Below are 25890 nucleotides of genomic sequence, written 5' to 3'. Positions count from 1 at the left end.
CTAGCGAATAGAAAAAATAAGTTTTAATTATTTCAAATAGTGACATTTTTGTTTCAAATTATTTTTTAATTAAAAAAAATAACATTATTAAATTCAAATTAAAAAAAAAACATACATAACTGGTGTCGTGGGTCCATTTAGACCCCAAGCCATTTGTATTTCTTCTTCTAGCAAAGACGAACCCCCCTACGTTCGGCAACAACCGCAGCACGTGACGTAATGAGATTACTTAGATGAGCGTTCCAAGTTAAAAACTTGGAGCAAAAATACAGACGGTGGGGTCCATTTTGCCCCATGACTTCAGTTAAGAGTTAACAAACAACATTTTGCTTACAGCTAACTGATAATTGCTTATTTTAAAATATTTTCTTTCTTCACCTAATGAATCCCACTACGCTGCCTAAGGAGGACCTACTTATTGCATTATTTACCGTAAAAGTCAACACTTAATTTTGAAGGAAATCCATGTTGGCCGAAAGATTTCGCAGGTGATTTTCAGCTTCATGAGCTGGATTAAGAACAAAAAAATATGTTTTTTAATTCAGATCTCTACAAAAGACGGTGTTTCCCCTAGATAATAGCCTTGGCAGTTAATGTACTAGATTCGGACGAGAACTTTAGACAGCCAGCGAAATAGGGGTCTAGTACTATCGGGCTAGGGCGAAAGCAAACTTTTCGCCCAAAAATAAACAACTGATTGTCAGTTTGACTTTTATGACAATTTCAATAATCGCGCGCTGGCTTCTGGTGTGTTTACGCCGGTGTTATTATTATTGTTCAAAATATACGAAATGGCTGCAACGGACGATGGAGTTTTGTAAGTAATATCATTAGTTAAAACAACATGGTATCTGTAATTATAACACATACATAGATCTGACTGGAAAAAGCTGTGGCAACTGGTGTCAGGAATTCACTATGCCACCCCCAACGAAACGGTTAAAGAAAAGCTCATGGGAGTCTCTAAGGAACTCCAGGACGGAATCCTCCAATTCAAGAAATGCACGACATCAAGCAGTGACCTGGAAGCCTTCATGAAGAAAAAGAAGCAGGAGAAGCTGTTCTCTTTCACAAACAAACTGCAACAGTTTTTGGTTAGTACATCGTGCCGTGGCCTAACATATTAAGTTCTTGCGGTATTGTTGCATTGTTCCCTTTGTCTTTCAAGGACATCGAATCAGAAATGTGCTGGGAGTTGCTCTGCTTTTATCTCGTCAACGAGTACCGAGGATCAGTCCACTCTCTCACCAACTTCATATCAACGGAATCCAATATGACGAAACTTTTGGACGATATCTGGGGCTACTACTCCCTGGAGCGAATGATAGTTCTGAAAGTGGTTAAGAACCTTCTGGAGTTCTATAAAGTCACTGGCCACCCGTATAATGCTCAGTACAAATCTGTCGTGGAGAGCATCACGTTGAAGAAACTGCGGGCGTCCTATATTGAGCAACTGGAGTACCTCATCAAGGAGAACCCTCCCAACAAATTGGCTGCTGGAGAGTTTTTCAACTTCCAGCTGAAGTTGATGACTTGGGCGGAAAGAAAGGCGCGCGAAACAATAGAAATATTGAATATTTTAATCCTTATTGCCCAGCACGGCGGGATTGAACCAAACGAAGTGAAAAAGCTGCTCGAGTGCTTCAAAATGCATGCATTCGGGAGGGAGCAAAGATACTTCGAAGCTTCGAATGATTATCACAAGGAGTTAGTGACGAAAATCACCTACTGCGAAGTGATACTGTTTCTCAAATGCATCGATCAATATGGCAGGTAAGCGTTTGGCATAGGTTTCCGTGTAAATCGTGCTAACGATTGCTCTCTATCGATTTTATTCGAAATATTTAAATACCACGTAGTTTATCTTAAATACCACTATTAGAATCCCAATTTAGTATAGCCTGCGGAGTTTTAAGAAAACTATCCCCAACTTAACTTAGTTTCTTTAAATATTTAGGGAACGAGATATTTGTGCAGCCTTTACTATAAGCGATTGGGAGTCTAAGGATTAAGGGGGGTAACGTCAAATCGTCTAAAAAGAACACCGCGTGATTTACCTGACCATACCGTCGAAGACGCTTCTCTCGCAGTTTTTCCACGATCAGTGCAACCCCATTTCGATCGCGGATATCCTCATTTCGGATGTGATCAAAACAACACCTTCTTCTCCATTACCACAAGACGCCGTTCATTGTCTTTGATAGTCGACCAACACTCAAAACCATAGAGAGCGAAAGGATGAACGACATTGCAGTAAATTTTAGATTTGAGACTTCGTTGATACGTCGATCACAAATAACACCAGTTGTGAAACGCCACTTCATCCAGGTTGCGTTAATGCGTGGGGCAATTTCATAACGCAGTTCTCCATTGGCTGATAGCATTGACCCGAGATATTTAAATCGCTGTTCTGGGCAGGTCATTGACAATGATAGTGCTTGTTCCAAAAGGAACGGTTGTCAAAAATTTTATTCAAATTCAACCTGGAACCTGGTCCACGAGGCGATTATTCCACTTTAAAGCTTGTGTAAAACTACCGATTTGTGGATCGTGTTTTTAATTTGTTTCCATGATTCTTCCACATTCATAATGGTTGGTAATCGCGTAACTGAGATCATTTCTTCTTTCTTCTCACGAAATCGTCACCATTTAATGTACTGCGGGCCAGTGCGTTCCTCACACTATTTTATCGATGGCTTGATTCGCAGGACGGCAATGAACGGCTTTGCAATCAGTGACGGTGGTAAAATGTCGGCGTCTTATGAGAATATAGTCGATTTGCATATTACTGTTCCCACTCTAAAATGTAGGAAGATGAGACAATTGTTAGATGAATCATGTATTCATAAGTGCGAGGTCATGGGTGTCTGCAAAATCGATTATACGCTCGCCACCCTCATTACGCGCTCAGAACCCCTTTTCCCATGGCACCTGTCTGTCTGCCTTTTCACCCTCATGGCCATTAAGGTCACCGCCAATGATGATATAATCGTCAGCAGATACGTTGCAGGTCTTTTTATCGAGAAGCTTCCAGAAGGCATCTTTTTCGGCATCAGGTCAACCTATCTATGCTACTTGACTTGTGCGATCAGCTGATATAATGGTAAGCTTCATCAACAGTTCGACTTCTTTAATGGCATCGCGAAAACCCTCTGAGATGACAAAGCCAACATCGTATTAAGTGTGTCAGCTACCAAAATAGAGAAGTTTATAGCTATTTTTATCGCGTTCGGGTTCTATGTCCAACATTTAGCGTGCAGACACGGTCCTGGATCATCTGAAATCAAAAAATCAGAGTGCTTTCATTAGATCGTCGCTTTCCCCAAATAAGGGGATGGGAGGGCTTTTCGAAATTTCAATTTTTCACTTTTAGTAAACAGTTTGAATTGAAAAAGCGATTTTTGCGGAAAAAAATCGACTAATTTATTATTGGAAAATATAAAATATTGGAAAAGCCCTGCAAATTATGTACGAAACTAATGTTCAACCGAACCGATTTTGGAAACGTGAATTTTAGTTTAGAGTTTTGAACACACTGCCACTGAATCATCGATGTTGGGTGCATAAAGGATGTTGCTATCATCCATGATATCTAAAGCACCTTTTTGTTCCTATCTACGATGAATCCTGCCTTCTTTAGTCAGTTTTTCGGCTTCCAGCTGCGCTCGGCTTATCGCGACCATTCATGGGCGCTTGGTCCACTACTGATTCTAATGGCTTGCATGAAGTTTAGTAAAGCAAAAGAACCTTCATTGAAGACACAGGCTGCCATATGAGCTGCAACCTCAACGATGACAGAGTGTAATGATAATTAGTGGAGATAAGAGATCAAGTCGATCCCTTGAGTGGCCGATAACGACCTAGAGGGCAGAGCTATCCCAAAAAGCTAAACAATTTGGCAAAATTTGACCGTGAAGGTCCGCCCACGAAGATTGCAGCTCTATCAAAGCTCTCGGTCGACACGTTCTTGCACGCCTCTGTGCTAGCCAGGCTCGGGAATGTGGGGGGGTCCTTTGAGCGCTTTGATCCCTCACGCTTCATTACTAAAAACAACGTGTCTTTACCGGTGAGTGGGTCCGCACCGGATTTTAAAATCGAATTTTACGTAGGAATTCGCGACGGCCTATCGAATAAAACCAGAACGCGAGCTAAATTGGAAAATAAAGATAATAAAAAAAACGGCTCGACCGCGCGCGTGGAGCCGTTTGTCTCCGGACCCGAGTGCCGCGATCAAGTAGTGGAAAATCCACGACGGATCACCTTCCCGATTGCCGTCCCTTCCGCCTCAGATCTTGAACGAGGCGCGGCCGGTGAGGTTCCCACCCTTCCTCGACATCCTCCGGCCAGTTATTCTTTTAGAGGATGTCCCTTTTGTAAGAATCCCGCGGGAGTAAGGAGGAACTAAGGGGAGGAAGTCCTCAAACCACCTTTGATTATTCACACATTAATGTACTTTTCCAAGCTTCAGAACATAATACAAAAAAAAATTATTACAACCAAAAAGAAATTAAAATAAAGTTAACTAAAATGTAAGTTTAAGAAAAAGAAAATGAAAATAAAATAAGAGAAAAAAAACAATAAATAACCAAAATGTAAAATTTACCAACGCGAATGGAAATAAACTAAAAATCATAAAAAGAAAGAAAAGAAAAGAAAATAAACAAACCACTTACCCAAATGTCACTCCGAGCTCGGACCGATCCTTCGGGTACCTATTTCTTTTTTTCTTTAAATTCAAACTATTTATAACTAACAAATATATAGTCCTACAAAAAAAAAACTAACGTTAGTTCACTTCTTCTCTATAATTTCGTTCCTCATGCTTTTATGAGGTTGTTTTGTTTATACACAGCGCGGAAATTTCGACACTAAACTTCAGCAATTAAATATTAATTTCTTTCCGTTGCTATTTCGCCTATTTCAATTGTTTTTCTCCTTTTTGTTTTAAAACTCTCTACATTGATCATTTGTTAACGATTAAACGATTTTAACTTATTCTCGGAATCTTCGTTTAAAATACACTTCAGTTAGCACGATGTGGTGTTAGTTTTCTTGGTCGAATTCTTTTATTTTGCTCGCGAAAACCTTCCCACCTTCGGATGAATGATCCTCTTCTTCTTTCTCCGTCCTCACTCTTCTCCCCGTCTTTTCCAATTCACTTTTCTCAAAATTCAAACCCGTTCTCCTCCTCGATTCTTTCTTGCGTCCTCCGCCAAGAAGCTCTCCGAACCGCTGTCCTCCAGCTCTCAAACCAAACTCCTCCGTTTTTCCTTCCCGCCAAAAACCTTCTCCCAGCAACATTCTCGCTGCCTTTGTTCGTGCACCGCTTCTATTCCCGCTACATAGCCTTTCTCACTCGCTAGGCAATGTTGCGGCAACATGCGCATGCGCCTGCGGATGCGGCAAATCATTCCCCTCCTGTCAAGATCAATTCGCTTGAATACATTGAATAATGTGCAATCTGCGGCGAACTTTAAGGCAATTGCACACTATTAAATGCATTGTTTAAGCAAATTGATTAAGAAAGAGCCGAATGAAATTCCGCTCCCGTCGCGCAGCCGCGGTCACTACAAGAGATTCCACTAAAGTGATTTGGTAAAATTTTCCAAATCAGTCGGCTCAAACTCTCATTGTTGTTCTGTGTAAAACCTCCGACATATTACTCCAGGAGAGTATCTTTGCTCAGAACTTCATAGATACGCTTGATGGCATCCAAAACAACATCTTTGGGAAGACCACTATACGTGTGCTTGGACGAATTCAATGCATTAGCAGCTGTAGCTTTTCGCCATTCGAACCATGAGTCCACGCTGAGTCAGTTAATTAGACATGCTTGCTTAAACCGCTGTATCTTCCTTAGTTTTGCTCCGATTCATTCAAAATTTCTCACAATATTCTAGAAAGCTTCTCCATTCAGAAAATCAAATAAAAAATCAAAAAAGTGTAAAAACCTTTATTGCAATTTGGCAAATGTGTTCCAGAATTTGAGGTTCAGCAACAATATCAGCTATCAGGAACACAGTACAATACCGTTGATAGTCAATGCCGACATTTGGACCAGTTCCACCTGTCAGCGCAACTGAAGTCGAGGAGGCAATAAAACGAATGAAATCGGGGAAAGCCACAGGACCTGACGGCATCGCATCTGAGCTCTGGAAACCAAAGAGCTGGGACCCATGAAAGTACCACTGTTCCAATATGGAAAAAGAAAGGTAGTCCAGCAGAATGTTCAAATTATCGCCCGATCCGATTACTTTCCCATACCATGAAAATTTTTGAACGCATTCTTGACAACCGTATTCGCGAAATCGTTGAAATAACCGTGAATCAAGCCGGATTTGTCATAAACTGCGGAACTACTGACGCACCACACGCTGCGCGGTTACTCATTTGGTATGCTTTACGACAACACTTAGTACCAGAAGAACTCGTGCGCTGGGTTCAATTGCTCTACCACGATCCGAAAAGTAAAGTTCGAAGTATGGCGGGCGTATCAAAACCGCTTCGTGTCTCTGTTGGTGTTCATCAAGGAAGCGCCCTCTCACCATTCCTCTTTGTTCTTGTTATGGACACCGTCACACGGGATATTCAACGTCCAGCGCCCTACACACTGCTTTACGCAGATGATGTTTTCCTAGCATCTGATAGCAAAAATAATCTCGAGCAACTTGCCCAAAAGTCGAATGATCGCCTCATGCAACACGGCCTCAGATTGAATCTAAACAAAACTGAATTTTTGATGACCGATCCCCATGATCTGCCCAGAACTGAGCGATTTAAATACCTCATGTCAACGCTATCAGCCAATGAAGAACTGCGCTATGAAATTGCTTCACGCATTAACGCAACCTGGTTGAAGTGGCTTCCCATACATGCGAAAGATGGTAAAATTTTTTTTTTACAGAATATGGTCATGTGGGTATCAATCTTCTTCTTCTTTATAATACCGAATGGAACATAGAGGAGTGAGGGATAAAAATGTTTGGCCCAAAAAGTGAAACAGGTCTCGTTCTCAGAACCTATACAATGGAAATATCATCATATAAAATTAATTTATATGAACGCGTCCGCCGTTAGTTTAGTTGCCTTTATAGTTTTTTTAGTTAATTTTATTTATTATTATTTTGTATTCTTAGCTAGGCACGAGTAGAAAAACATGCATAGAGAGTTTCTCATATAAGATGAACACAAAACCACAAAACCGGATCTTGGAACAAATTATGCTCGGTAATTGTATTTTTTCTTCTTTCTTTTCTTCTATGTGTGAATCAGACATTATCGCACATTATACATTCAATTATCTGAGAAAACAAAAACAAAATTTTATACGAAAATATATCCGTGTGGATTCTAAAGTTAGAAGATTGTCACATTGGGTGCTGTCTATGAAAATGTCGGGATGCGAGTTAATGCGTTCAGGTTTTTGCGCCGAGGAAGTTAGTTCTTATTATAGAATCCCGGGTCATGGACGGAGGAGCTCGCAAGATCCTTTCGGAAAAGGCGCATTGATATTTGCGCTCTACAGAAATTCGATGTTATGGTGCCAAAAGCTGCGGCATAGAACGCTGACGCAATAGAAATGGCTATAAACTTCTCTATTTTGGTAACCGACCGATTCAATATGTTGTTGGCATTGCCATCTCAGAGAGTTTCCGTGATGCCGGCTGATGAAGTTCATCATTATATCAACGGATGGCACGATTCACTGCTTCACCGCCTACGCACGACAAACAAGTCAATCCGATGCCAAGAAAGATGCCTTCTGGCAATTTATCGATTGAAAGACCTGTAAGATGCCTGCTGATGAATATATCGTTATTGCGAGCTACGTTAATGGTCATATGGGTGAAAAGGTGAACGGCAATATGTGGCCTGGGGGGAAAAGAGTTTAGAGTACGTAATAAGTGTGGCGATCGTATAGTCGAATTTGCGAACACTGATGGCCTTGTACTTGCGAATACATGGTTTATCAAATGACGGTCTCATCTTCCTACATTTTATAGTGAGAACAGTAAAACACAAATCGGCTATATCATCATAATACGTCGACATTTTATCACCGTTACTGACTGCAAAAGATCTTGGCTTTGGTATGACGATGTCCAAATGACGATCCATGAAAAGAAACGTCTCCACTATAATGCTCACTAACTGGCAAATTGACAAGAATGTCAATCGGTAAGTAAAGAAAGATGTCGCTATTTCCCGCGCGGCCCAGACTAAAGATCTTTACGTTAAATGGGGCACTCAGTAGGGTGGGAAAGATCGACTTGTCAAAAGCAGATGACAACGCACACAGGATATCGGACAGTCCTGTTGCGTTAATGGTAAGAACGGTACTTTGCTCACCGATCGACGTGCCGCGATAGATAGATGGTGATTATATATCTATATTATCAGATTTCAACGGAAAAATCTGTACATCCTCCACGTCCACAAGCGCTGCAGATATTTGAAACAATTCCACCAGTTGCCGCTGAAATCGAGGAAGCAATAAAACGAATGAAATCGCCGGAAGCAACAGGACCTGATATCGCATCTGAGCTCTGGAAAGCTAAGAACTGGGACCCAATTCTGTGGTTTAATGAATTCTTCAATCGAGCTATTGAAGAAGGTAAAACACCATCTGACTGGCAAGAAAGCACAACCGTTCCAATATGAAAAAAGAAAAGTAATCCAGGAAGGTGTTCAAATTACCGTAACCGGATCGCTGTCCCATACCATGAAAACATTCTTGACAACTCTATTCGCAACATCGCTCAAATAACCGTGAATGAAGCCAGGTTTGTCAAAAACTGGGGAACTACTGATGCAATACATGCAGCGTGCTTACGCATGGAGAAATACCGCGTGAAGCATTGCCCTCTTTACATTATATTTCTGGATCTAGAGAAGGTGTTTGACGGTGTGTTATACGAACTCATCTGATATGCTCTGAGGCAACATTTAGTACCAAAAGAACTCGTCCGCTGAGTTAAATTCATCTACCACGATCTGGAAATTAAAGTGCGAAGCAGGGCGGAAGCGTTCTCTCACTACTCCTCTTTGTTCTTATTATGAACTCTGTCACACTGATTTATGCAGATAATCTTTTCCTAGCCTCTCATAGCAAAGCTGATCTCGAACAACTTATTCAAAAATGGGTTAATCGCCTCGTGCAACACAGTTTTGAATAAAACAGATTTTTTGACAACCGCTCCTATTGGAGCAGACACTATGACTTTCAGTGGCAGTAACTTACCCAGAACTGAGCGATTTAAATATCTCGGATCAATGCTATCAGCCGAACGTCGCTGGCCGTAAATTCACTGCAGTGTCGTCAGCCCTGTAGCCCTCCATGATTCTGAATGTTGGCCCACTATAGAAGACAATGAACGGCGTCTGGCGTTAATGGAGACGAAAATGCGTAGACGCCATGATCACGTCTGAAATGAGGATATTCGTGATCGATTTAGGGTTGCACCGGCTGTAGGAAAATTTCGAGAGAGGCGTCTTCGATGGTATGGTCACATAATTCGCGCTAACAGGAATTCACTAGCGATTAGCTTTCGAATCACATGCAAAAAATTTGGGCGCAATTATTGGAAATTTACTAATATTACATAATAAAAGGGGTGGAAACGTAGTGTTGATGTAGAATAAATCAAAGGTCTTCCCGACGCTTTTTATTTGAGATAATCAAATGAATTGATAGAACTTTCACATCTATAGTAAGCGAGACGTTTTCTCCCATTTAATTCGCAATATTAGTAAATTTCCCAGTGAATGGAAAATTGTGAGTTGGACAGGTCAAGCTTTTTGGTACTATTCTCGAAAAATGCTATAATTCTGTAACAGAAAAAGATAGGGGCCATTTCATGAAACTATTTCCCTCGAATGAGTGGTGCTATCTACCATTGGCATTTCTACCACCGTCAGCGGGACACCCTGCATTAGTGGCCTTTCGGGAATGCTAAGCTATTGGATCCATGCCCGGGCTATTTTCAGTCATTGTCTGATTTTATTGTTACACTTGAAATTGACTTTTGAAACATCTTTAAAACTCCCGTATTTAATGACATATTTATGTGCAGCCCAAATCCATCATGGATACAAGACGTGACCAAACTTCTAGACAAACAAATTGTCCAGCTGCATCACAACCCAGAACACGGCCCTCTCCTGCTTGGATGGATGCTTCTGAATTTTCATATTTTATCTCAAGACGACGATGATGCCTTGAATAAATATCGTCAATTTGGTTCAAAAGCTGTACAACTCGGTGTTTTTGGTTATCTATTTGAGCTATTGACACATCAAATGTTTAAGGTAAGAGCACTCAATCCTCAATTCTCTTGGAGAAATAGCTCTTATTTCGAATCCATAGGATGAGAGTTTGGTATCCAGAATATCGCGACGAACAATCTACAATTTCTTATCGCACTTATGTGATTTATTCGACGGCGATGGTTCAGTAGCACGACATAGTAATGTTTATGATCTTCTGTGTGAACTGATTTCTTGGACATCAATTGCGGCTGACTTCCATAGAACTGAGGGTAAGAATTTTATTTCCTTTTCAATTGAACATAGCAACATTTTTAAATGTTTTAACAGATTCCGGATGCCGTTCTCTACTCAACACTGCCATGGAAAGATTTCCAGCTGATTTTATTCCATTGTCAATGATTGCCTCTGGTTTATCTTCTGTTAAAATTTCAGAAAACAAATGGGTAAGCTTATAAATCATAGATCAACCAAAGGAATGAGTTTGGATTTAAATTTAGGTACAAACCCTCCTCGAAGAGCTTCCAATTTGTACAGAAATTTATGATAGCAACAAATACAGCCTTAAATCATCTCAAGATGTCGACGATGAATATGTTCTACAAAACGACTATGTTCCATTTCGCCGTGTCGACTATAAAATTCCCGCTGGAACAACCGCCATCCTTACCGATGAATTACATGGAACATACATTCATTTTCGTCATCCATTGAATTATTTCGATGCTTTGCATAATGAGATAAATGTTCTGTTCGCGGAAGCTCTACAATTCAGTGAATTTAGTGGTCCAAGACTAGCGCGAGTGAATTCTGGAATCAAGTACTTGTCATTAGCAATTCAGAAAATCAAAACGCCAACTGATATATCAGCCGAGATGGTTCATCCCACAGAAATGGTCATAGATTTGTTGGATCGATTAAAAATCTTGCAAAATCCACCCATCGAATTGCTCGCCAATTGCCTAAATGTCTGTGCCGCTTTGCTTCCACTTTTTGACAAAGAAATTTCCATGCGAGTTATCAACTTGAATATTCTGCCGTGCATGAAAAGCGACAACCTAGATTATAAAAAATATGCCCACGGAGTTGGTTTCGATTCGAGCTTGGTAGGATTTTTCCTAGTCAACTTCGAGAAGAACATCGAAAAATATGACTTCTTGTCTGCCTACCTAAACTTCTTGGTTAATTACACAAAGGTAATTTCATTGATGTTCCACCTATTATAGAGGATAGTTTTGACTTTATTTTTCTTGTATTTTAGTTGTACAAAAACAATCTTTTCGCTGTGGAAATTCCAGGGCTAATATTTCTTCTACGGGAAGTTTTCCCCCATATTCACAGTTGGAGGTTTCAGGAAAGCAGCTCAAAAAATATCTTATACAAGCAGGTGTTGCAATACCTCTTCGATATTCTGCAAATGACAAAGGACCAACTGGATGAAAACGAAGATCGACGACTTTTACGCGACATTTGTGTCTACAGTATGCTCAATTTCGAGAACGGAATCATCCTATTAAAGTGAGTGATTATTTTTTTTCTGCTTTTCAATTTCACTCTTAGAAAATTTGAATAGGTTTGTAGCAATCGGCAATCCATATCTTCAATCCGTTATGGAAAATGAAACGAATTGGATGTCATCACCATTTTGCCCTAATCATCTTGTTCAGCTGTCGATGACAATTCTGATGCAGCTATTACGATTGAAGACGACAATATTCGATGGTTCTACGCTTTCGCCTCTTGAGTCGCTAATCTACACACAGCCGAAGCAAAGAGATACGCTACGGATAATTCCTGTGGTCACCAGCTACATGAGCAATATTTTCAATCGTTCATTGCCTATTCTATCTTGTCGATTGTTAAGGCGGATCGCAATTGAGTTTAAAATGTCTCTGTTGGCGTGTCTTGATATGGAACCTGATCAGATCCGGTTAACATTTTTACAAAAGCTTCCAGAGGAATTGGAGAGCGATAACTTGAAAATTGCGGTACTGGAATTTGTTGAAGCTTGCATTGAACGGCAACCTGGCCTTACAGAAGCATTTTTCAAGATTAATTACGACAAGGAGAAAAGTTTCCTCATTAAGGAGAAGAAAACTCCTAATATTGGGGACAGTATTTTAACTTACATGAAGGAATTTCTGGAAGCAATCTTAAAGGTAAGTAATATATTATTTTATTTAACAATCAATATGCAAGATACTCTACCAATATGAACTAGTTGACAAGGAGCGATCAGTAATTAATCATTAGGCAAGAGGAAATTATTTTCATATTATTATCCTCCTAAAAACGGACAATGAAAAACAAAGAGCTAAAACACTCAAAATTTGCAACAATCTCGACACGGTTTTCACTCCCTCAATAGAAAGCATAATAGCATAAGTGATTATCTTTACAATTCTTTGGCCGAATGGCGAATTGCGCTTTATAATCCAACTTCTCACTCTTATAGTACTTCATGCACAATCCAATCGAAGCTAACCTTTTTTAAGGATTTCTTAAAACAATAAAGCGTCAATAAGGATTACTAAAAAGCTTTCCAAGATACTATTAGCGATTTTGCTGAAAAAGTAGTCTCAAAACAAACTATGATATGTCCATTGTCTTGCTTATGTTTTGAGCAATTCACCTACTGATGTCTTCGTCGTTTTTCTGCACCAGAACTCAACAATAGAACTTTTGTAAAAACGTGATGGATTTGCCGACAGCCAAGGATTCATTTCTACTCCGATGTTAGACGATAGTATAGCTGAAGAACTTCATACCTTCCCTTTTTTCTCCACATAAAAAATCATATGATCAAAGCCAATTAATCTGAGAAAATGAGAGCAGGTGTTTTTTGCAAAATTAAAACGTTTGAAAGAAGATTCCATTATACTACAATGTATTGAGCTCCATAGGACTCGGGTGGGATAATCAAATCGAGAGACCGTTTGAGCCTGGAATTATTCACTTTTACTAAGAAAGTATATTTCCTATCTAATGCCCGAATGGAGTGCTAGGCGCTGTCGCAGGAAATCACGGTTCGAACCTCAACAGTGACAGAGGGATTCATATCGTGATTGTATGTCAAACACCAAGCAACTTCCAGGCGAACTCACCAAACTGCTCACTAGTGTACCATTACGATCCTGAAATCACGTCTTCTAATACACGTCAAGGTCTAGATATAAATTAAATTGCCGCGAAATAGATTATTACATTTTCTATCTCCCCGTTTCGTTGCCTACTCAGAGTAGCGTTATATTCATCGTAACTAGCTTTTGGGATCATCAGAGAGAAGTAATAAAGAATAGGTTTAGGATTGGAGGGTTGAGAGAATTATGAGTGCAAGCACTCAGGCTAGAAGCCCCCCTAGGGTTTTCATATCTCCCTTCAAGGTCAATAAATCTAGCGCTCTAACGGCCTGATGTTTTTTTTTGCAGCTTCGTGAATCCTTAAAAGACCTAACGACGGCTTGACGTCACTGGTGATGAAAAGTGCAATTCACATAGACATATTATTAAATTCAATTCGAATGCTTGATTCTGGCTAAAGCGAAACATTGTGCATTCATTGACGTGTTTGGTGCCGATAAGATTGGAGATTATACAATAATAATAATAATCTTTGGCGTAACAATCCATATTGGATCAGGGACTTGAAGTGTATTAGAGCACTTCATTCAAGACCGAAACGGTACACTACAGTATACTGTAGGAGGCAATATAGTCATCATTACGCTCGCCCGAGATTATGACCCTGATTTGACTCAGGTACTCATTCACAGCTGAGTCGACTGGTATCCGACGTGAAATCACGATTCAAAATCCCACTGCCACCAGCAAGATTTGAACCGCGACCTTCCGTACGACAGCCTTGTGCTCTAACCACTCAGCTATCCGGACAGATTGGAGATTAGCTATCCTAAAAAAGTGACAAAATAACTGCACAGAAATCACGATTTGGGTTTCAAATATTTTTGCTGTGAAAGAACGGCTCATTTTCAGGGGCGTGATGTGTTAATGCGTCGAGCAACTTCTAGTTCAGTGCCACCGTCGGCAGAAACCACGCTTTCTAGATATACAAATTGATCGACGCTTTCGATGCTCTGCCCGTTAATGCAGATAAGGCCTTGGTTTTATTGGTGTTTATCTTCAGTCCGACTCTTCTTGCCTTTTTTCCAAATCTAGGGCCATTTTTTGCCAGGGTCCATGACCCGCTAAGAGAGCAAACAGATGTCATCTGCGTAGTCGAGGTGTTAGAGGGCATCTTTCCATCGTCCATTGAACTCCTCCACGTCCTCCGGACGTTGCTAAGCTGTGAGAGCTCATTCCATATTTATCTCTACATGTTTGTTCAAAAAAAGCTTCTTCTTTAGAATAACTCTTCTTCGGTTGTACTCCTTATACCCCTCCTTACTCTGGTAGGCAAAAACCATTCAGTTTCCTCCTTTTTGTAAATAATACCATTGTGGTTTTATTTGCATTTATTGAAAGTCCATGCCTGAGCCCCCAACTGACAATCAAATCAACGGCGCATTGTGTATTTCTGCACATCATTCCGCGATCTCGACTAGCAGCCAGCACAGCCACGTTATCCACATAAGCTTAAGCGTGATTTTGCATATCGCATAGTAGTGAGTTGATCAGCATACTCCCCAGAAGTAGCGATAGCACACCTTCTTGAGGCCTTTGGTCGCTTCCATTATTAGGTAGCGATCAACACCCACTTCAGCACACAGCAATCTCTGGGTTAGCATAGCGTAGATCCACTTCACGTCAACTTCATGCTCTTTGGCGGCATCACAGAGCTTACTTACCGTACAGACGTAGTTATCCTTCAAAATTGCATCCTCTATTTTGAAACCAAAGAATAAAGAGCAAATTCACAGAACTTTCCGCGTTGGTAAGCATGTTGGTTTTAATTTAGTGGATGCCACCTTAGCGCCTTCTCGCGAATGTGACGCTCAACCAGTCTCTCCAGACATTTCAGCGAAAATGATGTTAAGCTGATTTGCCTGAAGTTCTTTGGATTTGAATAGTCATTTTTCCCAGGCTTTGGTATGAAGACTATCTTCACCTTCTGCCAAGAGGAAAGCACATAGCCCAGAGCGCGTAAAATATTTATTAGAAGCTGCTCTAAGTGCTACATACCATCCTTTCCATCGCTGGGTAGATGCCATCCATGCCAGGTGCTTTGAAGTGTTCAAATGATAGTGTAGCAGCTCTCGCTTTTTCATTGTTAACAACCGCTCTCGCAGTGTCCCAATTCCCCTTGCAACACCTTCATGTTGTATGGTTTGAAAAAAACCGGCAATTCTCTTCTTCCCACTTCTGAGACCTATTCTCCCGGGTGGTTTACTTCCAAGGGAGTATGCATAGACTCAACTCTAGAGTTCGTGCAAGTACCATCCGGTTTTCTAAGAGAATCTAACTTGGCCGACTCATCCTTATTAAGAACTATGCACAGTCTGAAGTCTGAAGTCTCCCTTTCACCTTCCAGTTCCTCACAGTATGCTCTAAATCTCGTTTCGTTTTGCGAGCCTCTTATATTCACGCTGTGTTTTGCGGAAGTGTTGCAAGTCTTCATCTTTATTGCTTTTGCAAGCACAATTTAGAAGTCGTCTGGTTGATTTGCTGAGTCTCTGCAACTCTCGGTTCCACCATGGAACCGTTTTACCACGTTGACCTCGGGAAATAGATCAGGTCTCTTCAAAGCATTCTAAAAGTGCGCGATTCAGAATTTTCAATTGATCTTCTATCGCCAAGGAGTTAGGTCAATTACTTCACCTCTTCTTGGCCTCACGAACGTAGGGGCGCAGCCTACATTCGCGGTCATCAAACCAGCTGAAGTGATAAAATCAAACAGCTTCTCTCCTTTAGGATTGCATCGCTGGGGTGCTAAGGATCAACACAAATAACAGCAACAGTATGAGACAGAAACAGAAGAATGCTGCAAAAGAGAGAGAAAGATAAAAGTGTTCTCCAAAATTACATCAATACCGAGCTTAGATCCCGAATATTCTGACGATATCAATGCAATTTTCACTCGATAACAATCTTTGCAACTTCGAAAGAGAAAATGGTGTATTTAACAAAGCTTGTAGTGGACGTTTAAGTGAAATGAATACGCTTATATTGCGACGACTAGTAGTTGTCTTCTTGAGTGCTAAAATTCGAATTCTAGCGAAAAAATACAAATGCTGATAAGATTAAAGGCACAAATTCGCATTTTAATTTAATAATAAAATAAACGACAATAAAAGAAAATGAACTGTGTTATCTAAGAGAAAATACTTCATCCCAATCTCACCACCTTCTCAAATGAACCTTAGAAAATACCACCTGCTTTTCAGTTTTTAGTTGAAAATAAGTTCCATAATGAGTCAGTTCATAGTAGATAATACCAGGGCAACTTCCTAATTAATTTTTTTTATTTGCAGAACCCAAAAACCGTCGAAAGTCCTCTACTAAGCCGAATTTTAGCTTTATTTCATGCTCTTTGGAAGAACAACATGCAGACACTAGTCAAAGAGTTGATGGAAAAGCCGACATTCTGGAAATCGCTGTGCAACCCATTATTAAGCAACATCAATGGATACGCCAAAGCCTACAGCCAACTTTTAAATATTTTAGGAATTGAAATATTCTGTTGCAGCACAACAAATAAGATCAATCCAGAGTTAAAAAAGGTTCTCGAACAATTTCTGGATCCGAACCACTTCGAAACTTGGATAAAGCAAATTTTTGAATTACCTAAAGAACAGTATGATGCTCACGTAGAAGATGAAACACCCGATTGGCTTTGTAAACTGCAATCATTCAAGGACTTCGTCGTTATTTTATTAAGGAAGAAAACTATTGGTGTAGAATTTCCAACAAAATCTCTCAAAGTACTTGCTTATAACTGCTTGAATGCCTTAGTTGATCGAGCAGGATACACAGAAGACTTCCGGCCGTTTATCGTCTTATCCGAACTGTTTCTTGTGCTCAGTCTCAATTTCAAGCATAAATATACAGACAGTGGGAAAGAAGATCGTGAAGTACTAGACAATATTGTAGAGCTTTTATCGACGATATCATCAAACTATGAAAATATCCACCCACGAGCCAAGGAATCCTGTCTTTCGATCGCCATTAAAACTGTCAGTTTCATGCCTAAAGAATGGGCTAACGATTCATCGCTATCACTTCGATTTTTGCAACCAATTATTGACATGGTATCTCTTGAGCTTGATATTTTAGAGAACCAGCTGAAAAGAGATACCAAAACTCAACTAGATGATAAACGAGCGGAAGAAGTAACTGTCTTAAGTTTGAGCCTTTTGAAAAACACATCGGTGATTTTTTCCAGAGAAGGTCCCGCCAATTGGGATGCTCCATTGAAAGCGGCCAAAATATTCCCACGACTCCTAGCTTGCACAAGTATGGTCTTACAGAACTCTAGAAAACACAAGTTGTCGGTAGAATTACTAGATGTCTTAATAGTATTTGCCAAAAGCAATTGCTCGGATGAATTTCTCTACTGTGACATAGGCGACTATTTGTGGTTAAAATTATTACCTCCGAAAGAATTAGTTCAAGTGTCATATGTTCTCCAACCAGCAAAAGAAAATGCATGGACATGCCAGAACTGGTGGCCTATATATTCGCGAGGAATTGATCTAGTAACGACACTGTTTCGAAAACATCACTATCGCCTTTTGAAAGAAGTTTTAATTTTCGTCGGGGTTCACGAAGAGTATCTTGTCGATTCAATATTGCTTGCCAAACAGTCGCTAGAACCAAATGCTATGATTTTAGTTAAGAATGCTGCTCTTTTGGCATCAGAACTTGTCGCTTATGAGAAAGAATGGCGACTGGAACATTCGCAAAGCATGTTTAACTTAGTGGTAAGTACAATTTAAACTCTTGCGCATATTTGGTAATACAGCTAATTATATTCCTCAGAGAGGTATTCAAACCCTAATGGATCATTCGATTTCATTATTATACCGTCCAAAAATTTTAAGGAGATTAATAGATGGCCAAAATCAACCTGACCCTGCGGTAGAGTCTACAAACGATCCAAGTGATGTCGTCGTTGAAGCTATGAATGAGTAAGTTATAATATGATATGTCTTTAATTTGGCAAGCATTCTTTGCAGTTTTCCTTACTACGTATGTATAAGATTGAGTAAAATAAACTTAAACTTAAAGTTTATTCTGTTTAGTGGAAAGATCAGACAAAGGGATAATGTATTCTTACATTTTCTCTTTCTCCACTTTACCTTCATATTAAATACGCTCTATCGTGCGACGCTGAGAGACTCCGTGAGTCTGTAAACTGGACAGCGAAACGAAATACTAGCCTCAGGCTTCCCGTGCGACTGCCCAGCTTTAGCTACAGCCAGGCAGCAGCAAACAATCATTTGGGGACCTCAAAGAAAATCTGGGTCGGTTAGATTCTGTTCCTCATATCCTTCCCATAGCAGTCACGGCCTTAAAAATTTGTGGCATCAAATCGGGGCACCAGGGACATAAGCGTTGGGTTCCACTTATAACTATTATATTGGCAACTAACTTGATGGTAACTGTGCTCTTTGCAATTTTAAAAGTCATTTGAAGATCTTCCCTTTTGTTCAGATGTCATTTCAAATACATCTACATCTTGCAAAAAGTAGGAAAAAGCAATCGAACTATATTCGAAGGGCGGAGTGCGCACTTTTACTTACTGAATTATTTTCAGACTTAAAAATTAAAATGCAGGGTGTGGACAAAATGGTTTTCCAATATTCTGGGAACGTTCCTACACCCGACAATTCGATTTCCGGAACCGGGGCGAGTCGCCCATTATCTCCTCTGGTCACGCTTGTTTCTACTTTTGTTGTGAAAATTGTGATATTAAGCCTCTAGTCTACTTGCATTCTTAAGATAAAAAAACTGAACCGTCTTCAGGAGGAAAAAGTGATAAGAAAATCGAGTAACCCATCAAAAACAAAAATTGAAATTGAAAAGATTCTTTGAAAGCAGATGGTCCCTCGCGGACGGGAACGTTCTCGGGAGCTGGGAGAGAAAGTCTAACAAAATTAAATTGTTGGTTTAGTTTCAGGAAACGCATAATTTTCACTCCGGATCCTGGTTTTCTCATTATGACTCTACCCATTCCAGACAAGTGATTAAATTTGAAGTGCAGAGTGCGGGTCCTTGTTAGAAGACATTTCAAAAAATGAGATCTAAAACAATGCATGCCTCAACCCAACTGTCGTGACAATCAAATATGTCCCGAATCTCAGTACCATTCCAACATTTCCATGATCTGATTACGGGGAAACTACTTCTGAGCTGATTCTGGTATCAGAGTGTGTATGTGTAACTAAGTCAATCACATGGCAATTTTTTTTAGCAGAATAACCAGTTACCATTGGCCTAATGATTTCCGTGGTAACTAAAATCTATTCCCAGCGTACTAACGTGTGGAGTGTATCTAAAATATTGGGAAGGGCAACAGAGGCAAGTTTTTTGAAGCTTTTCTTAAGACTCGAACGCAGATATATGTAGGATTGGTCGCAAAACGTCTATGATTTTCAAACACTTTTGCTCAATTATCAGTACGTGAAATTCTTGGCAGACTTGTCGAGAGAGACGAAAGAAGGGAGTGAATATCCCCAGATCTGGAGTTTCTTCCGAAGCCTGAGAATAGAGGCTTTAATAAAATAGGTTGATTTTCAAAAAATCACAAAATAAAATTAACGTTTTTCGGTTAGAGGAATATGAATCTATACATTATAATCAATCAATATAGACAAGTCTATTGACGTGAGCTAATTATTCAATTGAAATAACAAAAACATTCGTCCTGTCACGCGAAGCACCTAGAATATTGTCGGATCTTTGTCGAAAACGGATGAAGTGGAGAGCACTTATCCAAGAAACGCCAAAAACGTCCCACCAATTCCTAAGCATGTTACTGAAGCTGAATTTACTTCTCATACTCAGCGCACCCATAGTAATGGATGTCTTCCCTTCGGACTAGAAGAACGCAAGGCATGTCATCATGATTCAATTAGAAAGTTACACAAATTCCTCATGATAAGCTGCCACGTAGTATCTAGTGCTGTCTTCTAGTATTGTACCAATTTCCAACCAAGACCAACAGATATCAAGTTGGTTTCCGCTCTGGATCCTCCTGCACTGACCACATCAACATCCTTCGGGTCATTTTAGAAAAATGTTCTGAGTTCAGAATTCCGCTTCACCTGCTCTCCATCGATTTCAGAAATGCTTTTTACAGGCAGGGTATTTGGAATGCTGCATGCAGGAAGGGCATTTCAGAGACAAAAATTGCTATCGTTACAGCATACGACGGCGCAAAATATCACGAATTATATCGAAGCAAAATTTCGAAGGAATTTTAAGTCCAAAACAGAATTCTTACCGGTAACGCTCTCCATGCTACCTTTTTTTTTTTTTGGGTAGGGTAGGTGAATACATTTACGCACACAGTGTTGGACTCCCGATTCGGTACATCGTCGGACTACCAACTAAACTCCTCCCCATCGTCAGAGAGCTAGTCTGGAACCGTTTGTCACATTACTTCGGGCTAATCCCCGAACTCTCCCGCCTTGCGGAGCCTTCAAATCAGGGAATTCCTTTCACCAGCGGGAGGGGAGAGGAGGAAGGGAACTGTCAGTTCAAGGAACCCCCCTGTCCTCCACCGGTCGAGTTCTATCTTCTTAGCAACGAGAAGGGCCCGAACGTAATGGGCAACACGGTTCCACCTGTCAGCACCTCTTCGACAATGTTGTCTGGAGAGAGATCCCCTGTGTTTAAATAGAGCTGCTGACGAACCCCATCCCACCTTCCACAAGAAAAAAAAGTGTGGTGGGCGTCGTCCACAACTCCATTGCAAAACACACAATCCGGAGAACGCGCCTTTCCAATCTTGTGCAGGTAAGACTGAAAACCTCCATGCCCACTTAAAAATTGAGTAAGGAAATAGTCAGTCTCACCATGCTTCCGATTCAGCCACGCACCTAAGTTGCCGATGAGCCGCGCAGTCTATCTGCCTCTAGTTTCATTTTGTCAAGAGAACTGCCACTCGTCTAGAGTGTGTTGCCGTTCTTCGCGAGCAACCACCTCCCTTGGCTCATCTCCCTTGCGCTTGTATATGGCCTGACGCTCCCTAGCAAGAAGGGCAACGGGAATAACTCCCGCGATCACCATCACGGCCGGTTCAGAGACAGTACGGTACGCAGACGCCACCCGTAAAGCTCCCCGTCTCTGTACTTGCGCGAGACGTTTACGATATACCTCCTTGTTAAGAGCGCCAGTCCATACCTCTGCGCCGTAGAGCAGGACAGACTATGTTGAGCTCATCAGGAGACGTCGCCTACTAGACGTAGGACCCCCAATGTTTGCCATTAGCCTACTTCACGCCGAAACTCCAGCCGCAGCCTTGTTCGCTGCTGCTTCGATTTGCTCAGAAAAGCTCATCTTTGAGTCAAGAGTCAACGCGAGGTACTTTATCGCTGATTTTGACTCGAACATCGACTCGCCGAACGATATGGGACGCAGGGTCGGAATTCTCTTTTTAGTCCGAGGTGATACCAATCCGGACATTGGTTACCTCCGGGCATTCGCGTTTGATAGCCTCTTCTACCTCGTTCTTTTCCGTGAGACAGTCAAGGCTTCGGATTTCTAAAGCACACGTGAGTTCCAGGTTTAGAAACCAAAGCTTTTTCTCCTAGAAGCCCCTTGACTGCTTCACAGAACGTGACTTTATTTATAGCCTTCGGGCCTAGTTCGACTAAGACTCCACCACCCTTCGTTTTACGTATGGAAGACACTTCCGCTCCGTTGTCTTCGCGTTTAATTTTGTAACGAATTTCGCTGAGGACTTCCGCAAAAGTCTTGCCTTCCGTCGGCTTAATAAGCAAAACTGGCGGTCTAGTCCTCCTTCGTCTCCCCACCTTTTCTTTTGGCACTCCGTCCTTCGTGTCCGCCTTAGTTTTAGGCAGAGGGTTTTCTGATGGCGCGACGTGTTGTTGTCTTTTGATCCTCTTCGCCTTCTTCTTTTCACCCCTGGAGAGTACCTGAGTGAAGTCTCCTTCAGATGTCCCTTCCTCCTTTCGTTTTTTACCAAGTTCGCTCTGCAATGGGCTGTCAGCGATCCGTTTGGTACTCGTGGTGTTCTCCTCGGGAAGCGCGGTTGTTTCTGCTTCCTGCGGATTTTGTCTTACTTTCCATGTTCGCCTATAGTATGAAATCCTGTCCAGGAGCTCTTCTAGTTCCATTAGCCCGTTTTTCATCCCCTTGTCGACGTTTTTCTGGAGGAACGTCGAAGATCGCATGTGCTTCACAACTGCCGTGCATTTCTTAATAAGTCTTTCTTCTTCAGCTTGCGCCAGAGTAATCGACAGTCCTCCGACTCGGCTTATATTCGAAACCATTTTATTAGTTTCGGCAGTTTCCACTGTGCCTCTTTCCCCAATTATAGCACTGTGCGGTATGGTCTGGGTTCCTATCTGTGTTGCAGGTGCCGCATCACTTTCTGAGTCTTTCTCTCCGTCTGCGCGTCCCGATGTCTCGTCGGGTATTTCAGCCCTTGTTGCGTCCTTCGCTGAGCGCTGGGACGAATAAACGCAGCCAGCTCACTCTCCATTTCCACTATCTCCTCGTTTCGTTCGTTTTTATTCTCCATTTGAGCTGTTTACCAGCGCACCGTGTGCAAGGGAACGGGCCGCAGTAGTCAGGAACGGGTATACCCTCGGGGACGCAGCCCCTACCCCAGTTCCCTGAGGCTTGACCTACGCTTAGCTGATTCCGGAATTCACGGACGGATCAGGCTCGCTCGGGGCAACGCGGTCTACTAACACCGGTTCAATGCACACTACCCGACCAGGGTCCCGAAGGGGCTGGTTCCTGATACACACCACAACTACCACCTTGGCAGAGCTAGGCTCACATCACCCCATCGACGTCGACAGGAAGTTTTCGACAACTCCGGGGACTCCCAGTATGTTCCGGCGTGTATCGGTCATTAGCAGTTCGCTCTTCATCGAGAAACTTTCTCGAGGCTACTACCTAGGACGCAAGTATTATGCCAGCTAGGGGGTCAGAACTACTTGCTCGGGCACCTTGGGGACGCCACTCCCCGTATCGTAAACGACTCGTGAAGGATCGTTGACGATCCCTGAGGGAATGCTACCTTGTATGTATGGCTAAAGTCTAAAAATTCAGGTATCGCAACACCAACATCAAGGTGAGATTGTTCTACGCAAATTTTCTCTCTGTGCCGTAATATAGGAGGAACCCATGGAAAATGATTGCCATTATTACTCGAAGATTCCAAGTCTTCGTTAGCACCACTTCGTCGAATCCTCGGTATACTCTGGCTCAAAACAATCTCGAACGAAGAAGTGCGCTGCCTAATCTGTTGTTATTTGATTTTAGGAGTTTCCTAGCATCTCTACCTATGCGTGTAACCTATTCAGCAGTCTGGATCCCCCCACTTTAACTATATAATTTCTGGCTATGTTTCCATTAAAATTCGACAGCATTGACGCGTTGACATGCATATTGTCATCATCATCATCAACGGCGCAACAACCGGTATCCGGTCTAGGCCTGCCTTAATAAGGAACTGCAGACAGCCCGGTTTTGCGCCGAGGTCCACCAATTCGATATCCCTAAAAGCTGTCTGGCGTCCTGACCTACGTCATCGCGCCATCTTAGGCAGAGTCTGCCTCGTCTTCTTTTTCTAGCATAGATATTGACCTTATGGACTTCCCGGCCTGGATCATCCTCATCCATATGGATTAAGTGACCTGCCCACCATTATTGAGCCGGATTTTATCCACAATCGGACGGTCATGGTATCACTCATAGATTTCGTCATTATGTAGGTGCCCCTTAAAGTTCATCACAAGATAACCAGCTCCGTGATGACCATCTATCGTTGATAGCTTTCTCTTCTGGCCTCTTCCGTTTTCCCCGTCGCCAATACATGAATACTTGACACAACTATTCGGTAGCATGAATGTCTGCCACAGTAATCACAGTCTGCAGTAATCAATACTGCTCACCATCGGTGAAAGACAATCGGTCAAGCTCATAAATAATTTCTTCTTAACTTAGTTCGTGATGCATTTTGCCCCAAAAAAACTGCGAACAGAACGGAAAAATAAGGAAAAGTGTTGAAAATTGCTCCATTTTGGCGACCGCTGGATGCAAAAACTTATAACAAAACGAAAACCATATTGGACAACATTTATTCACTCAATATTGGTGAACCGTTAATCAAATTTAAGGGAAAGTTGGTTGAGCTCTAGTTGTCAAATTAGGGCTAGTACATATTCCAGAAAGCAAGGAAACAGCCGTTACATCAAGTGCATGAAGACGAATATAATATCGTATGTCGTGAACGAAAATGTTAGTCTTGAATATTGGCTTATTCTCCTTCACACGTTTTGGTTTTTTTTTGTCTGGCAGCTACTTTTTCCCGGACCTCCATGTTTCCTCTTTACTAAAATCAAATTCCTTCCATAATTTCTGAAGCCATCTGCACTTGGTGAACAACTTGAGCCTATTCTTTCAACCGTCCCGGCGGCCCGTTTCCGTATTTCTTCTGCATAAATTCCGTATATTGAGGAGACGCCAGCAGACCCGTCTTTTTACTCAAAGCCTTCAACCTCGACCCCATAGTCTTCTTATCGTAGCACGTACGTTCTAGTATATGTTCTCTCTCTCTCCTTGATGAATTCGCAAAAGCTCCATCGTTTGATCATCAAATGCAATAAAAGCTGATCCCGCTCAGTAAGGGCAAAATGGCTATACATCGCCCGAGTACTTATCTTCGTAATGATGTACTTGCAGCTCTCCCCGCATGTAATATGATCACAGAAGTTTCTAACTACTGAAGTGCTATGGTCGTTGGATACTGACGACGAGGAGCCCGCTTGCACACTCTCCAAAACCGCCAGTGTTGGGTTTCCAAATCCCTGTGCGACATCAAATTTGTCTGTTCCTCCATGATGAATTTATTTTTGCCACGAGCAGTTATAAGCAGACTTATGTATGGACACCGTTTTTGACTTTGCTTTTAATTTATAGAAGGTTTTTGTAAGTTATATCTAATTACCTTGGCAAAAGCAGTTCCTTAATAATTTGTGAAAGAAAATTGATAAACATTTGGAGCTCTTCAGTTATAATATAGTAGTTTCCTTTATTCTTTGTTATTAAAGTTGAAGGAATTTGACGTTATTAGTAAACTAATTGCATACTGGTATTCTGCCTGAAGAACAAAGTGGCAATCGCCAGTGGTTCGGTCATCCACAATAATAATAATCGTTGGCGCCACAATCCGATTGGGGATTAGCAGTTTGAAGGGTGTTAAAGCATTCAGAACCGGAACGAAGGATTACAGAACTACGGTACACTATAGGCGGCGATGTAATCAACTTTGCGCTCGCCCGCGATTATAAAAAATAAACAAAATGCAGTTAGAGGCAAAACGCACCGGATTGTATTTCAAGCTTCTACATCTTTTGAATCGAACTGAGTGAGATAAGAGAATCCAGAATGGTACACAGTCTGTTCCTGATCTTACATTCGAGATACTTTTCCTCACTCACTCACTTACTCAAAGGATCGACATCCT

General features: G+C 41.4%; 1 protein-coding gene across 1 annotated transcript in view; it reads left to right on the top strand.

The window, feature by feature from the left end:
* The first annotated feature begins 715 nt into the window (after positions 1-715).
* The window catches only part of LOC119646146 (nucleoporin Nup188), a 28460-nt gene continuing 3285 nt past the window's right edge, over positions 716-25890 (top strand). The window contains exons 1-11 of the mRNA XM_038046503.1: positions 716-817; positions 875-1094; positions 1169-1773; positions 10074-10308; positions 10367-10538; positions 10597-10712; positions 10767-11462; positions 11528-11784; positions 11840-12425; positions 16694-18142; positions 18201-18349. Of these exons, the coding sequence (XP_037902431.1) occupies positions 792-817; positions 875-1094; positions 1169-1773; positions 10074-10308; positions 10367-10538; positions 10597-10712; positions 10767-11462; positions 11528-11784; positions 11840-12425; positions 16694-18142; positions 18201-18349 (4511 nt within the window). The 5' untranslated portion in view covers positions 716-791. The remainder of the gene's footprint in view (positions 818-874; positions 1095-1168; positions 1774-10073; positions 10309-10366; positions 10539-10596; positions 10713-10766; positions 11463-11527; positions 11785-11839; positions 12426-16693; positions 18143-18200; positions 18350-25890) is intronic.

Source organism: Hermetia illucens, chromosome 1 (genome assembly GCF_905115235.1).
Source record: "Hermetia illucens chromosome 1, iHerIll2.2.curated.20191125, whole genome shotgun sequence".
Lineage (NCBI taxonomy): Eukaryota > Metazoa > Arthropoda > Insecta > Diptera > Stratiomyidae > Hermetia > Hermetia illucens.
Note: the sequence above shows the minus strand (reverse complement) of the source record. Positions and strands in the feature narration are given on the sequence as shown.